Consider the following 17,663-nt stretch of genomic DNA (forward strand, 5'->3'; position numbering starts at 1 on the left):
GCAGATTCAGTTTTCAGTACCATTTCTATGCTGATGACACTCAATTATACACCTCTTCTCTAAAACAATCTGTCAAAAACTGAACTACTCGTATTTCCTCCCTCCACTAACCTACCTGTGCCTGATATTGCCATTTCCGTTTGTGGCTCAAACATTACTCCCCAGCAACAAGCCCGCTTTCTTGGGGTCATTTTTGATTCAGATCTTTCCTTCACTCCTCACATCAAATTACTCGCTCGCTCATGTCATCAAAACCTCAAAAACATCTCAAGAATCAGGACTTTTCTTACCTTTGACTCGGCAAAAACTCTTACTGTAGCTCTTATTCTTTCTCGTCTCCACTATTGCAACTCTTTACTTATCGGTCTCCCTCTTACTAAACTCTCCCGTCTCCAATCCATCCTTAACGCAGCAGCCAGGATCATATTCCTTGCCAACCGCTACACCAATGCCTCTTCCCTGTGCCATTCATTGCATTGGTTGCCCATCCAATATAGTGTTCAATACAAACTTATCACACTTACCCACAAAGCACTCCATGCTTCAGCACCCCCCTACATCTCCTCCCCTGTCTCAGTCTATCATCCTACCCGTGCCCTCCGTTCTGCCAATGACTTAAAACTAAAATCCTCCATAATCTGAACTTCCCACTCCCGTCTCCGAGATTTCTCATATGCTGCGCCAATTCTTTGGAATGCACTACCCAGGACAGTTCGATTAATTCCCAATACCCACAGTTTACAAGCGGAACCTAAAAACCCATTTCTTTAGACTTGCCTATCGCCTCAACACTCTATCTAATTGTTCCAGTTTTGGCCCATATTAAAATCTTCTTCAATTTCAGGTTCATACCATCCATGCACTTAATAGCTTCGGTCTGGACTGGGCTAAATTGCATTGTTGAAAGTGTCCTAAAAAAATAAGTGATAACAATGGTGGATGGAAAAATTTTACTAAATGTGCTTATAATTATGATATCTTGTGTACCCACTTCCCAGCACAATGGCACGTCACTCATCCAGGCTGATGAATTAACTGCAAAGACAAAAATGGCTTTATCCAATATTTATTATGTAACAGTTATTGATACAGTAAATCCAGAATGCTGATACTTTCTAATGTTACAATTGGACAAATGCTGCCTGTGGGATTCATCATAGTAAGATTCGACTAATATTTATTTTCCTTTTTTTCTCAGCTGTTCTTCAAAGAAGTCATTACATGCCACGGTCAGGGCTGCCACCAGTACCACAAATTCATTAAAGTCAACTTCGTTGTCTTTGTTGGAGTCCAGATCGTTCATGATCTTGTCGACCAGCTGTGGATCTTTTTGACACTAAAAGCAAACAAAAATGAGAGATTGAGCAACATTGTACTTGCGGTGAGTGTCCAAACTTCTGATTATTTTTTAAGATATCTTTATAGCTTTATAGCAGTTCTTGCTACCTGCAGGCATCAGTAAGGAAGCTTAGATGATCAGTTATTCAGAAAAAAGTACAAAGTAAGCTTTGGCAGTGTTCTGATACACGCCAAGTTCATTGACACACCCTAAATGCACTTCCAGGCTTATTTGCATGTGCCTTTTAGGCTTGATTTCTCATAGTTCACACATTGGATATAACAAAATAGACTCAATTTTTTATTGTTGTACTAGGACCTATATAGCCTGATCACTAGTTCCAGTAATAAAATTGAGACAGGTTCCATATACATCCCCCACTACTCTATTGGTCCCAGACAGTCTTTGCTTATTTTGCAGTGATCACAAGCTGTATATCCATGTGACTCCACAGCCAGTGGCCCAGTGATTGGCTGCAGTCATGTGGATGCACATGACATCATAAGTGCAGGAAAAAAAACAGAGACCAGCAGTGAATGATAGACTTTGTTCACACTGCCCATTTTTTAAAGGGAACCTGTCACCAGCAAAAACACTATTAACCTTCAGATATGGGCTTAATCTGGTCTGCAGGTTACTAACCTGCCCGGCGCCTGCACTTAGTTGAATGCTGCAGGGAGAAACTCAACTTTATTCTCCCCGGCATCATTCGGTTTCATGCACAGGGATTGCGCCTGTGTGGGTTCAGTCACCGATCTGAGAATACATAGCAGCAGCTGTAACTGCGCCCCCAGCCCTTACTGATACTGGCTCTACATTGGGGCTGGCTGTCAATCAAGGCCAGGGGGTGCGGTTACAGCCACCACCCAGAGCAGTGATTGATCCCGCGCCTCCTCTGGGACTGAAACTGAATGCTGCCCGGTAGAATAAAGATAATTTTCTCCCCGCAGTGTTTGGCTAAGTGAGGGCGTCGGGCTGGTTTGTAACGCTATTAACCCCATATCTGCAGGTTAATAGCGTTTTTGCTGGTGACAGGGCCCCTTAACTCACTTGTATGGAACGTGCATGTGTCACCCTACCGGGATGCCACAAGTGTAAATAAAGCTGTGTCTGAGAGCAAGGGGGAGGTTCTCTGGTCAGGGGAGCATTAGCATGCAATGCCTCCTGTCTCAGGCCAGTAGGGGGAGCTGGCTGCCCCTATAAAAGCTGGTACTGAGGGCAGGGTTAGAGAGAACTGGATTGCCTGTCTCAGCTCTGAGACGTGTCCCAGAGTGGAGCAGGGACAGAAAGTTGCATTGTAACCTAAGAGGAAGTGTGACAGTAGGAGAGAGCCACCAGCCAGAGACAAGAGGCGAAGAGAGCCTGTCTTGGCAGAGAAAAGACTTCATTTTACCAGACTTTGGTGTCTGAGGCTGGAAGGATTCCACATCCCCCAGCAGAGAACCAGGCCGCAAGGGACTGTACATTCCTTGGCCTAAGAAGCCTGGAGGCCCTGCCACAACCGAAGGGACCAGTAAAGCCGTACAAGGCTGGGAGCAGAAAGGAACCCACGTCGCAGGCCATACAGGCGAGAAAGCACGGAAGCTCGGAAACGTGGGCTGTTATCCTATCAGGAGGAGATAGTCAGAAGGAGCGCAGAAAGCACGGTAGGCCTACACCCTCACCCTGACCAGGGCCAATTTCCCCGTTGCTCTCAGACATCCAGGTCCCCTCCTAGCTGGGACTGTTTGTGGGTCAGTTTACCTGTTAGTAAAGACCCTGGACTGCAACCTGTTGTCTGTGTGCTCCTTGCTCCTCCAGCACTACCATCACTCCCACCATCCACTATACTGCCCTGGGGCCGCACTCTTCCTGTGGGGAGTCACACTACCATAGCTGCACACCTCATCAGCCCCAGCAGTCTGCATGCAGCGGCGGTTCCTAATAACCGCAATCCACGGGTGGCGTAGTCGGACATAATCAATATAACGGACTACCACTGGCCTGACCACCCTGAGCCACGGAACCGGGTTGCCACTACTACTCCCATCGTTCCCCCTATTGCCCGGATCCGAGTGCCCCACGGCCCAGGGGGCGAGTCAGCTTTGGCGTAGTCGGCAGGATTTCGTGCCCGCAACCACCGGGTACTGCGTGCCTGAAAAAGACTTTTGTAACTTACCTGTGGCGAAGTTTCCCGCCGTCCGGAGTCTTTTCCCGCCATCCGGAGCCGATTCCCGCCATCAGACGCCATCTTGGACCGTTTCCCGCCGTCTTCTGCCGTCTTCCCGCCATCCGCAGCTGTTTCCCGCCATCGGACGCCATCTTCAGGACGCCGCGCGGGAAGAAGAGGGGCGTGGATGTCAAAACCGCGCGAGATCCGAAGCTCCGCCCCACGCTCCGACGCTGCGCAAGGTCCTGGAAGGGAGAGAGAGCGACGCTGACGTCATCAGGACGCGACGCCAGGTCCTCGTCCATAGCAGCAGCAGCGGAGCCGCGGCCTACAGAAGAGGATCGTCGGAAGGTAGGCCACGCTTAACTAGGGGGGAGGAAGATGTCGGACACAGAGGAGCCCACTACCACCAACGCAGCTGCAGCAGCGGTGATGCCCTTTTCCCTGCCTTACATCCCTGGAGCGGCCTGGCTGCCCAAATACTCAGGGGAGCCCCATGCCCTAACTGACTTCAAGGAAAGGCTATACAGTTTGTTCCACGTTTACCCCTTGACAGAGGAACAGAAGGTCAGCATATTAACAGGGCAGTTAACTGGCGCAGCCCAAAGGGAGGTAAAATCCTGGCCCACTGAGGAGAAAAGGACTGTGAAGGGTATTCTGGCCCGGCTGCGGGGTACCTTTGACACACGTACCTCCGCTGAGATTAAAATGAGGCTCTATGGATGTAAGCAGCGGGCACAGGACAGCATCAGAGACTATGCCCTAAATCTGCAGGAAGCCTTGAGGGCTATTCAACAAACTGACCCTGGCAGTGTGCAGGAAACCGATAAGCTGCTAACAGAACAATTCATAGAGGGTCTGCTGTCTAGCGCCCACAGGGCCCAACTGCGCCTCATGTTCTTTCAGAACCCCGACCTGACCTTTGCCCAATTTAAGGACAGGGCCATAACGGTGCTCCGTGAATCTGCAACCAGTGGCGCTATAAACCCCCGGCGCCCTGCTATCACCTACCACCAGGAGGCGGCGCCCTCCTCTATGGACTCCGTGGAGGCTGATGCACAGGCCCTGAACCAAGCCCCGTCGAAAGGCCTGCACCACCAAGTCCAGGAGCTGACCAGGAGCGTCGCGGCGTTGGCCAGGACCGTCCAGGCGTTGCAAGTGGACCCGTCAAGACCCATCGAGCTGGCTTCAAGTCCGGAGGATGTCCCATGGCGTCGACAGAGGAGGATCCCGTCGTTCCGAGGGAGGCCCACAGACCGCTACGCAGAGGATGGACAACCCATTTGCCGTCGATGCAACCAGCCCGGACACATTTCCAGGTACTGTAATTTAAACGGGTCCAACCTGGGGCAGAGGGCCAACCCCCAGGCATAAGATCACCAGGCCCTTACAATTGGCGTAATAAGTACGTTGGGGGGCGCCCGGTTTTACCCGTGGTGCTGGACGGTATCCCCATGAGCGCCTTGCTGGATACTGGGTCGCAAGTAACCACAATCCCTTATGTACTTTTTAAGCAGTATTGGACTGATGCTGATATCACACGGTATCCAGACAGTAACTTGAGCATCATCGCCAGTAATGGCTTATCCGTGCCGCAGATGGGGTTCAAGGAGATGACCATTAAAATTGGTAAAGTTGAACTGCCGGCACAGGGAGTGATTATTGTGGACATTGACCGTCATGAAAGTCACCCTAAAATAACTGTGGGTACTAACATAATTGAAAATTGTCTTTCAGAGGTAATTGTAATTCTACAATAGGTGGCGGTGAATGCTAGTTCCAGCCAACAGAGAGTCCTCAACAAGGAGATAAAAGCCCTGATGAGACGGCAGCAGGTAGAACTGTCTGGTGGTGAGATCGGTAGCGTAAGACTGAGTGACCCATTCCCCATTTCCATGCCTCCCAAAAGTGAAATGATGATCTGGTGTCGGACTGCAATCGGGTTGAGAGGTAGAGACTACCAAGCCATGGTAGAACCCATGTACTCAGACAGCAGGCCCACCATTTTGACAGCCCGGGGGGTGGTTGATGTCCGTCATGGGAGGGTGCCCGTCCGCATCCTCAACATTGGGGAGAGGGAAGTACACTTACCCAGGTACGCTACACTCGCCAAACTGTTTGTCGTCGAACACAAAGCTATCACGGCCGTGGAACCCTTGCCTCCATCTCCACAGGCGGAGGGTAATGGCTCCCAGAAACAAAAAGAGGACTGGTGCCAGAAACTCCATGTGGGTGCTGACTCCACTCCCCTGCACCAAAAACAAGGAGTCTACCGGGTGGTACAGGAGTACGAGAGAGTCTTTAGTAAGCACCCGCTGGACTTCGGCAGAGTAAAGGGGATAGAACACCACATCCCCACCGGGAGCCACCCACCAATAAAAGAGAGGCACAGACCTGTACCCCCTGCACATTATCAGAACGCAAAGGGCATGCTAAGAGAGATGAAAGAAACTGGGGTTATTAGAGACAGCTGTAGCCCCTGGGCAGCCCCTTTGGTTCTGGTCAAAAAGAAAGACGGCACCATGAGAATGTGCGTGGACTATAGACAAATCAACCGTATCACTCACAAAGACGCATATCCGCTGCCTAGAATAGAAGAGTCTTTAGCCGCACTAAAATCTGCTAACTTCTTTTCTACTTTGGACCTTACTAGCGGGTACTGGCAGGTTCCTGTGGCAGAGGCTGACAAGGAGAAGACCGCCTTCACCACCCCGATGGGACTGAGCGAATTCAACTGCATGCCTTTCGGGCTCTGCAACGCACCAGGGACCTTCCAGCGGCTGATGGAATGCTGTCTAGGGCACCGAAACTTCGAGACGGTCCTCCTTTACCTGGACGACGTGATCGTCTATTCGAAGACCTACGAGGACCATCTAAAGCACCTGGCCGAGGTGTTCGAAGCCCTGGCAGGCTATGGCCTGAAGGTGAAACCATCGAAGTGTCACCTGCTGAAACCAAAGGTCCAGTACCTAGGGCACGTGGTCAGTGCGGAAGGAGTGGCCCCCGACCCTGACAAGGTCACGGCAATCAAGAGCTGGCCAGGCCCCTCGAACATCAAAGAGGTGAGACAGTTTCTCGGGTTGGTAGGCTACTACCGAAGGTTCATCCCCGGGTTCACCAAGATGGCAGCTCCTATGCAGGACCTCCTGATCGGACAGTCCAAGTCCAGAAGTCAAAAGCCACCCTTCAAGTGGGATAAACCGGAAGAGGAGTCCTTCCGCCAGCTAAAGATGGCCCTCACAGGGGACGAGATCCTGGCCTACCCTGATTATGGCCAGCCTTTTATTCTCCACACAGATGCCAGTAATGTGGGGCTGGGAGCCGTACTGTCCCAAAACCAACAGGGCAGAGAACGGGTGATCGCATACGCCAGCCGGAAGCTGAGGCCCACCGAGAGGAACCCGGAGAATTACAGCTCCCTCAAGCTAGAATTCTTGGCGGTGGTGTGGGCCGTGACGGAACGCTTCAAGCATTACCTGGCCTCCGCAAAGTTCACCGTGTACACGGACAACAACCCGTTGACACACCTGGACAATGCAAGACTGGGTGCCCTGGAACAGCGGTGGATGGCCCGTCTCTCCAACTATGACTTCGTGATCAAGTACCGGGCAGGCAAAACCAACGCCAACGCGGACGCCCTATCAAGGATGCCTCACTTACCTGAAGGTAACGAAGACCCAGAAGAGCTGGAGGAGGTAGAACTCCCCGTGTTTCACCGGTATGGAGCCGCTCAACACTCTCACCGCGTGAAGGAGGAGGATCTAACAACTGTGATGATGAATCCCCTACCTCACCACAGCTGGGCCGAGACCCAAGATAGTGACCCTGCAGTCCGCCTGGTGAAAGATCTGCTGACCCAGGAAGATGCCCGCCTAGATCCAGATGCCCCAGAGGAAGCCAAGCAGCTATGGAAGGAGAAGAGCAAGCTGTTCCTCTACGAAGGCAAGTTGTGCAGAAGGATTGTCAACCACCGAACGCACGAGCTGACCTGGCAAGTCGTGGTCCCAAGGCGTGATGCAGCTATGGTCCTGGGGGCTTACCATGACAGAGCGGGACACTTCGGTTGGAAGAAACTGGAGTTCCTACTAAGAGGAAGGTTCTTTTGGGTCGGCATGAGAGGAGCTGTGGAAAAATGGTGCAGAGACTGTGGCCCTTGTCACCTGAGGAGGAAGGACCGCACCAGCCAGAAGACACCCTTGAGGCCCATCGTCACCACGCAGCCTCTTGAGCTGGTAGCTCTGGACCACGTCAAATTGGCTCCAAGCCGGTCCGGATACATCTATGCCCTGACAATCGTGGACCACTATTCCCGTTTTCTAGTGGTGGTCCCGGTAAAGGACTTGACAGCCCAAACAGCGGCCAGAGCCTTCCAGCAATACTTCTGCCGTCCACACGGGTATCCGGAACAGGTCCTGACAGACCAGGGTCCAGCGTTCGAAGCTGAAATCTTCCAGGAGTTCTGCAACCTCTATGGCTGTAAGAAGATTCGGACAACGCCTTACCACCCCCAAACCAACGGGATGTGTGAGAAGATGAACAATATAGTCATTGATCTCCTGAAGACGTTGCCCCTGGAGGAACGCAGCCTGTGGCCAGAAAAATTGCCGGACCTGGTAGACATGTACAACAATATCCCGGTGAATGCTACCAACTGCACCCCAGCTTACCTGATGCGAGCTAGACCAGGTAAGCTGCCCGTAGACCTGGAGATGGGAGTCCTAATACCTGAGGACACCTCCCCGGATGCGGACTGGGATACGGAAAGGCAACTGCAGTACAAGAAGGTACAGGAGAGTGTGGAGAAGAGCCTGGCCCAGGTGAGAGAGAAGCAAGAAAGACTCTTCAATCAACACGCCCCTGCTAGTCCCCTAGAACCTGGTGATCAAGTCCTAAAGCGAAAAAGAAGGCTACATAAGTTGGACGACCAGTGGGAAAGGGAACCCTACACCGTACTGCAGTCTGACCACGACAACCCAAAGGTGTGCGTAATCACCAAGGACGGAGGAGAAACCACTAGTGTCGTCTCCAGAGACCACCTCAAAAGGTGCCCCGAGCAACTCCGTAGTGCAGAAGAGGATCAGAGTGACCTTGAACCCGCAGAGGACAAGGAAGAAATGATCAGCACCGTTCTCGGAGAGTTCCCTCAGTCCTGGACTCGCATAAATGATGCTATAGTGGTACCCGTCCTGCATTTCCTGCAACCAGCACAGCAACAACCAACACCAGAGCCGGAAGGTGAAGAGGAGCAAGCGGTTCCAGAGGCAGAAGAGCCTGTTCCAGCAGCCCAGGAGAGTCAACCCTCTGCTGACAGTGAGCCTGCCATGCCTGCGGTAAGCCAAAGAACCCGCAGACAGCTGCCTGCCCTACCTGTACACCCAGCTGGTAGCTGTACCCCTAACGCTAGTGGGGAAAGCCAGGTTGGTCCACCACCAGACAGTGGGCTACGTAGGTCAACCAGGAGCACAAAGGGACAGATACCCGCTCGCTGGAGAATATAGAATGTACTAAGATTGTAAATAACCCTGTTGCCAAATGTTGAATCGTTTGCAAAGTTACATGCATGTTTGGTAATACTCTTTTTCAGTTTCTTGCAGCTACCGTAAGGACTCACAGGTTATGGACTTTTTATAACCGGGACCTTGTATGGACTGCATTCTGAGCCTAACCCAGGAATGAACTAAGACTGTAAAGGACTTGGGGTAGGACAGACCCCCACCTGGTTAAGGCTCCCGTTGTTTTGGTGATATGGACACCCGGTCACAGACCACACTGTGACCTTAAGAACTCAATCTGTGCGTCGTTTGTCTATTAATGTTTTATTGTTATGCATATTGTCTTTGTTTACTGTTTAGTCCCGGAGTACTAAATTTCACTAGGGGGGAATGTGTCACCCTACCTGGATGCCACAAGTGTAATTAAAGCTGTGTCTGAGAGCAAGGGGGAGGTTCTCTGGTCAGGGGAACATTAGCATGCAATGCCTCCTGTCTCAGGCCAGTAGGGGGAGCTGGCTGCCCCTATAAAAGCTGGTACTGAGGGCAGGGTTAGAGAGAACTGGATTGCCTGTCTCAGCTCTGAGACGTGTCCCAGAGTGGAGCAGGGACAGAAAGTTGCATTGTAACCTAAGAGGAAGTGTGGCAGTAGGAGAGAGCCACCAGCCAGAGACAAGAGGCGAAGAGAGCCTGTCTTGGCAGAGAAAAGACTTCATTTTACCAGACTTTGGTGTCTGAGGCTGGAAGGATTCCACATCCCCAGCAGAGAACCAGTCCGCAAGGGACTGTACATTCCTTGGCCTAAGAAGCCTGGAGGCCCTGCCACAACCGAAGGGACCAGTAAAGCCGTACAAGGCTGGGAGCAGAAAGGAACCCACGTCGCAGGCCATACAGGCGAGAAAGCACGGAAGCTCGGAAACGTGGGCTGTTATCCTATCAGGAGGAGATAGTCAGAAGGAGCGCAGAAAGCACGGTAGGCCTACACCCTCACCCTGACCAGGGCCAATTTCCCCGTTGCTCTCAGACATCCAGGTCCCCTCCTAGCTGGGACTGTTTGTGGGTCAGTTTACCTGTTAGTAAAGACCCTGGACTGCAACCTGTTGTCTGTGTGCTCCTTGCTCCTCCAGCACTACCATCACTCCCACCATCCACTATACTGCCCTGGGGCCGCACTCTTCCCGTGGGGAGTCACACTACCATAGCTGCACACCTCATCAGCCCCAGCGGTCTGCATGCAGCGGCGGTTCCTAATAACCGCAATCCACGGGTGGCGTAGTCGGACATAATCAATATAACGGACTACCACTGGCCTGACCACCCTGAGCCACGGAACCGGGTTGCCACTAATACTCCCATCGTTCCCCCTATTGCCCGGATCCGAGTGCCCCACGGCCCAGGGGGCGAGTCATGCACGTCTAGAGTGATATGGCAAACCTGGACAACCCCTTTAACAGTAATTCTAGACTTGTTACATGCTGGACACTAGGTTTCCCTTGTGGTGTCTGTCACTTTACCGAAACAAATAGCACTTCATGTTGAACTATTTGTTATAGTAAAAAATAGGGGGTCCTGCAACTGACCCTCCAGCGCAGCAAGGTATAAACGGAGGCTTACCCCTCCTTCACATGTGAGTGATTTTCTCATACAAGAAACTCGGTCCAAGTTTCCTCATTGTTTTTTTATTTTTTTTATCAGTTTCATCAGAATTTGGTCAATGTGTCAGTTCTTACAATCAGAGATTGGTCTAATCGTTATCAGTTTTTTTGTTTTTTTTTTCGAATGAGCTCTGTACCCGTAATCCTTTATTTCCACAACATAATAAAAGACAATTAATTTGTGGTCCAAATCAATTGACGTCAATAGTACATAATGAATGAGCTACTAGTCAGAATGACTCATGGGTGCGCTATACAGTGACAGAAACACCAGCAATGCTCAATTAATTACCTATTGAGCATCAATGACTAATTCATTGATCAAGAGATCAATAGAAAAGTTACTGTTTGGTAAACACAAGCACAAAATGTTACAAGCAAAGAAGAACACTGCTAGACTCCATTCTAAACTCTATCTTCTATAGACATAACTATTCTGCTGCAAGATAAGATAATTTACAACTCTGCTTCCCAAGAGGCTCTGAAGCAGCTGAGGATCTTTCTCACATTATGTCTTATCTGCAGACCTGACTGGAGGAGCCATTTACTATTGGTAACAAAGTGTATTCCAACCTTGCATTGCATATAAAGTAAGGAGCCAAGCAGGGGGAATTTGCATTCTATGACAGCGCTGGGTTGCAAACAAACAGCACTATGCAAAGCGTGTCATGGCAGGATGTCATACACAGCCCATGCCTTCTGCCTCCAAAATCTAAAATCCACATGCAAATAGTTATATTAAAGAATATTGAAATAAACCACCAAGACATTTCCCAGTCAAATACAGAATCTCGCTGTTTTCTATTTTCCAATCCTAGGATTCCACTACAAACCCTTTAGAATATCTCCCTGACAAAACTGACCTGATGGGTAAATACAAATATTGCAATCAAGTAAATCAATCAATCAGGATAAGGGCGCACTCAGACAGGCGTATGAATCAGACCGAGAGTGGAACACAGTGCTGGACTGGCCGGCGGCTCTCCAGACCTGAGCGTGTCAGCTTCACATATTTCTATGCAGCTGTCACGCTCAAGTCGGGAGACCTGCCGGCCAGTCCAAAACTGAGTACTGATTTTGGCTCGATTTATATGCCCGTCAGACTGTGCCCTGATAAGGCTAGGGCTACATTTGTCAAGCTACACTAGGACATCGCATCCAAGTATTTCCTATGGAGTCTCATCATGACTTGGGACCCATCAGGATTGTGACACAGAGTCACAACTGTGATCAATTTTCTGTCACTGGTTGCAAGTCGCAGACAACTCACCTGCCACAAACTTCAAAATCACAAGCACTAAAATAGTTGTACAATAGCAAGTAACAGACAAGTTACACAAATGATTTTGGCCACACAGCTTGTCTCAGGATTGCTGTCACCACCCCAGCCTTATTGAAATTGGGAGCTCTGGACAACAAAGCTCTGCCAGCAATGGAATACTAATTCTGTACATAGCCTACCAGTTATCGCCAAACTGTAGATCCACAACTGGGGTGAAACTACAAGTCCCAGCAGGAAGCCGTTGTGAGTTGCAGGTTCACCGTAGCTGGAGAGATGCAGGTTGCATGCTACACTATATGTAATTTACAGGGTTAAAATTTAAGGTTGCAGGGAAAACTGTGAATCCAATGAGACCGTCCTCTTATCTCGTCTACTTTTGTCAGTCTATGGTATGTGTTCACGCATTGCAGAAAATTCTGCTGCTAAAAAACTGCTGCATACATGTGAATAAGTTTGCAAACCACATTTCCACTTAGGGGACGGCTGAAGTAATAATTTCTGTCTCGTGTGAACATAACATTGAAGGGGTTGTCCGGTCTTAAGCTACAAGTCTGGTGCCGTCGTCGGGAACAGTGGTCATGTAACCACACGTATGCGATATGCTATTCCTGGCCACATGCTGACTAGATGGGCGAGGCAAGTGTATTGAGCAAGGCCGGAAACAGTCTGGTCGGGATGTGGCCTGAAGTAGAATATCGCATACTTGTGGTGACAGCGCTCAGTGTGCGCGATGTGAGGATTCATGATTCAGAATTTTAGCTTAAGATTGGATAACACCTTTAAAGGGCAAATGTTTTTAAATTGAACATATGCAGTAAATTCTTCATAAACAGATGGCAATGCCAATATACAGTATATGATATACACACATATTACACACAGATCTCCATTTAGGAGCGCTGTCTCATCTCAGGACAGGGCATATTATGATGAGAATGCTTTGTATGCAGTGACGAAAGGAGACCAAGAGGCGCGGTATTTTCTTATTTTCTTAGAGCTCCTGTCACAACATTCTAGTGATTGAAAGAGATCACTGTGATCACATCCCCACTGATCAGATATTGGTGGCAGATCCTAGTTATGTGCCATCAATGTCCCTGACGAGACAACTGTTTTGAGAGACTATTGCAGAGCAGGATGCTGAACTCTATACATTTTATAATTAGAATTTTAATTTTGAGAGGTGCGAGTTCTCACCGTGAATTTTTCAAACTGTCTAACAGAAAAAAAAATGTCTGTGTTGCTCATAGCCACTTATCAATTTGGCTTTTATTCTTTAGCCTGCTCTTGTAAAAGAAAAACTGTGCTATGATTTGTTGCTATGGACAAGAATGACAAAGATTTTCTTTTAGACAGTTTTCATGATCCTATGCTGAACTCTTTCAGCTTTTTAGGCATCAGTAGCTTGTCCAGGTAGTCAGTTCTCTACAATGCTAACAATATTTCACATATCTCTTGTTCATAGGTTACCTGTATGCACCTCCACCAATTTCTATAGTCATAAACTTCAGCTATGTTCACATCTGAGTTGGAGCATTTAGCTTTCATCAAGATATAGAAACCTCAGCTCAAGGGAGCAGTCAGACGGCCGTATATATCGGACCGAGATCAGAACACAGTGCACGGACTGGCTGGATGCGCTCCCAACCGTAGCGTGACAGCTGCATAGAAATACATGAAACAGTCACACTCGGGTAGGAAGAGCCGCCGGCCAGTCCGTGCAGTGCGTTCCGATCTCGGTCCAATTTATACGGCCGTCTGAATGTGCCCAAAAAGTAACTGATGCCATCAGAAGTCCATTAGTCACTGCTTGTGTTTTTACTACAGATCCAGCATTGCTTTATATTCCTTGTTTATATGCACGTTCATCTCTTTAAAGATGTCCTTTATTTAGATTTTTTAATTTAAAAGTGAGTGCCTCCTCCAATTGCCCCTATGTTGTAAGGTTATAGATTTATATTCTCCCTTTAACCAACTGGACGTATACCAGTTGGCATTGTTTTTCTCCTGTATGACAAAAATTCTATGGTATACGCTTAGTTGTTTAAAGGGAACATTTTCATTATTATTACTGGTGGGCAGAACTTTGGAATGGAGAGGCAAGAAAAAAAATAAATAAAAAATCAACCGTTCTAGACTTAGTGAAACAACAGCAATTGTAGGAGGTACTCAATTTAAATAAAAAAAAAATTGAGCGAAAGATCCTCTTTAAGGCTGGGTTCACATGTTGCATCAGATTTTTATTTTTTTTTAGTCTGATGCAACTCAGTAGTTCGGAATAGATGTCAAAACTGATGCAAAAATACATCAGTTGTCATCTGGCTTTTAAAAAACATTTCCTCCGAGGCGTTGATATGGGGCCAAATTCCAATATTGTAGGAAACATTGAATAGTCAACTGGTCCAACACCTCCATCAGTCCGGCACATAAACTGATGCACCGAACAGAAAGCAACAATTACATAGGAAAGAATGGGATCACTTCCTCCATCAGGCTGCTGAACAAAAATACCAGAATAAAACGAGCTTGCAGCGCTGGCCTTATGTCATCTCAGCCTACGGACGGTTTCACTTGCCTGACATTCAGGATCCAAATACAGATAAGGCTGTTGTGTTCGGATCAGGATATCTACGACCAGTCTGGTTTTTGCAGTTCGTACCCAGATCGTGAATGTCAGATATGTGCAAAACGCCTAAATCTTACATTGCAATGAGCATTGAGACCAATCTGTTGACTTACGGCAAGGAAGTCTGTCAGCTCGCTCTGCAAGAGTTGCTTCAGTTCTCCTTTGTTCAGCTTGTACTTGTCACCTTCTTTGCCAGAATAATGGTGAAAGATCCTGATCATGGTATCCATGGCACCTTCCAACTGGGTAGGCATGATCAAGATGAGAGTCTAAAGGAGGTAAAAGAGAGAATATTCAGGGTAGAATGTTCGGATCGGGCCACTAAATCGTTATATTGGCCAATCAGGTGACAGTGCTGCATAATCTTAACCTTTCAATCTAAAAGTAATATAAATGTTATACCCGTCATCCTCATTCACCATAAATTAAATAAAACAAATTGTCAGCAGCATAATGCTGCTCCACCTGGATGTAATGTCTGCAGGATTAAATAGGGATAACCAAAAAGGTTATTATTAGGAAGGAATTCAAGGTAAGAAGCAAGTGACAAAAGGGACACTAATCTTCATACCTGTGTGTCCGCTGCAAGAAGAAACCGAGGAGGAAGAAAATCAGGTGAAGAAATCTCCGTAGCTGGGTTATTTATACATAGCGTCCACTAAATCACAGGAATTCCCAAAATGTAAAATCTCCTAGATCACCAATGAGGACGGGTGAGTGCCCTGCGTCAGTCGTCACCCAGCACTGATTGGTTGTTGACATAGTGCACTTTCATCACCTGAATATTGGAGGATTTGAATACCCTGTGTAGCCAGCGTACCCATGATTGCTGGTAGTACCTGGCGGGGAGGAGACTTGTCACTGCACATCTGCTCATTAAAACCAGGTAGGAAGTTAAGGCAATTAGTTGCTAGGAAGCTCAGGCTGAGGAAAATCTCCAAAAATAAATCGGAGGAAGAAGGGAATACATTGTTATTGCCTAAGTGATGGTGATTTCCTCCAGGGAGGGTTCTGCAAAGGAAAGCTGGGTACACACAATATAGTGTTACTTTTCATGTAAAACATCAAATGAAAACTTTTATATGTATTTAAAAACAATGTATCACATCTCATTATCTAGCAAAATACATGTGATAGAAAATATCAGTATAGTATAGTATAGCTGTAAGATGACCCAGATAATTATGTACTTTGAGCAGAAAGCCATTATTAAACTTGAGGGCAGTTGTTATTTTCTCTATATATTAGTTAGGAAAACACAGCAAAACATTCATAAGTGGATTGTTAGGCTGCATTCCCATGATGAGTATTTGGTGAGTGTCTGATGTTGCAGATTTTCGGCATCTATTAAGTAAATCAGGTTGCTTGCATTTATTTTCATTGCATTTCTGACTCTGCATTTTTGTCTCTTGTTATTGTGTAATTTCTTCAACAAACTGCTTTGCTTTTTATACTTCTTGGTATTTGACTTTGCCAAAACTTTATTGATATAGTCATGTGCGGATTACATGCATTTTTAGTGCATTTACGCTGTGGAGATGTACTAAAAACACATGAGCGTTCTTTACCTGCGGATTCTCTACATCTAATGCAGGTCTAAGGGGGAAAATCGCACATAAGACTCATCGTACCCACAAGAGAAATTCACATGTTACGGATTTTAAAAAAGTACTACAGGTCAGTTTATGCTGCGTAAAAAAAAAAAAAAAGCACAGCGAGCATGAGATTTCCATAAATCCCTTCCACTTTGCTGGAACTGTAATACGCTGTATTTCTTGCGCAGCGTCAAAATCTCACCAAAAATTCAACATGGGAACATAGCCTAAGGCTGAAAACACATAAAAATCCACACAGGACCATATCAATAAAAGTTTTGTCAAAACCAAATACCAAGAGGTATCAAGAACAAAGCAGCTTTATTGAAAGCATGACACACCAACAAAAGACAAAAAACATGATAAAAATTGTGATAAAAACGCATTGTAATAAAGCAGGAGGTAAGGTCCTGGATGGCAGATCTGTGCCACCGAGGCGGTTGGCCTCGGTAAAGTAAAGTCTGTACCAGTAATACTAGGTTACTGAGAGAGATTTATTTTGACTGGATTTTGGGTCCGGGAACAAACCAAAAGAGTTTGGGTAGAAAAGGTCATTCCCAAAATCCAGCCCAAAGCTTACAGGCCTAATTACAAAAGCTGGGTTAGCTCACCAGTGTGGAGTTTGGGTTGGAGCTAAACAGAGGTGTGTTTGTTTGGTGAAAGCGTTTAAACTGCTGGAGCTGCTATGGCCTGAAATATTCATATTGATGAGGCTGATATATTTACCTTGATTCATTGTGCCTGAAGGAAGGACTGTTTATATTATTCACTTGTGCTGGAGAAAGGCTGTTTTTGTTTTGCAGCTGCAAAGTTTATGATGGACAATAAACTTTATGCTGTTTTGATATAAAACCTCTGTAACTCTGTGTATCCAAGCAGCTACCAGAGAGCTGAAACCCTACAGCATGTAAAAATAAATGTAATGAAAAAAGTGCAAGTAACCCAAAACTCAAAAGCTCACCAAATACTTATTGTCAGTACGTAGCCTAATGTTTCATGAATAAAAGCAGTAGTAATATATTGCATTGTTCACAGTGGACAATCCCTTTTTGCTGCATTTTTTTCAGCTGTATTTAGTGAGGAACCCAGGAGCAAATATTAAATTTCACTGCAGAGTCCCCACAAGGTAAATGAAATATTACACAATTCCTATTAAAATTAATTGGCCGTCTGTATGGTGCATCGATGTGCTGAGTCCTTCAGAATGTCGGATGATCTTTTTAGCCACTATCCATTTGGTATTGGGTTATGTTATGTGCACACGAAACTGGTCCCCTGTGGAATCTTTGCAACAGTGGTTCGGCTGGGAAATCGATTGTGTTGCAGATTTTAATGTGGAAAAGCATTGTGGATGTGAAACATGCAGCTCTCTGCAATTCCCGCTGCACATTTTCTCCAGTGAGTGGATCAGATTTTGTAAAGTCTCAGCCACAATGATGGGACTGTAATAAGCAGTGGCAATGTATTTTCTGATGTAATATCCACAGCGGCCATTAGCTCTTTTCCATCTCCGGCACATATTCATCTT

General features: G+C 47.2%; 1 protein-coding gene across 1 annotated transcript; it reads right to left on the reverse strand.

Moving 5' to 3' along the window:
• Window positions 1-1,050: 1,050 nt before the first annotated feature.
• S100Z (S100 calcium binding protein Z) lies at window positions 1,051-15,330 on the reverse strand. The gene is made up of 3 exons (XM_073655043.1): window positions 15,112-15,330; window positions 14,654-14,809; window positions 1,051-1,336 (listed from the first exon to the last, which is right to left on the reverse strand). The coding sequence occupies exons 2-3, from the start codon at window positions 14,792-14,794 to the stop codon at window positions 1,178-1,180; spliced, it is 300 nt and encodes a 99-aa protein (XP_073511144.1). The 5' UTR covers window positions 14,795-14,809; window positions 15,112-15,330; the 3' UTR covers window positions 1,051-1,177.
• Window positions 15,331-17,663: the final 2,333 nt, after the last annotated feature.

This window comes from Phyllobates terribilis, unplaced genomic scaffold, assembly GCF_046119375.1.
Source record: "Phyllobates terribilis strain yellow unplaced genomic scaffold, ASM4611937v1 Scaffold_1__5_contigs__length_1240528914, whole genome shotgun sequence".
NCBI classification, from domain to species: Eukaryota; Metazoa; Chordata; class Amphibia; order Anura; family Dendrobatidae; genus Phyllobates; species Phyllobates terribilis.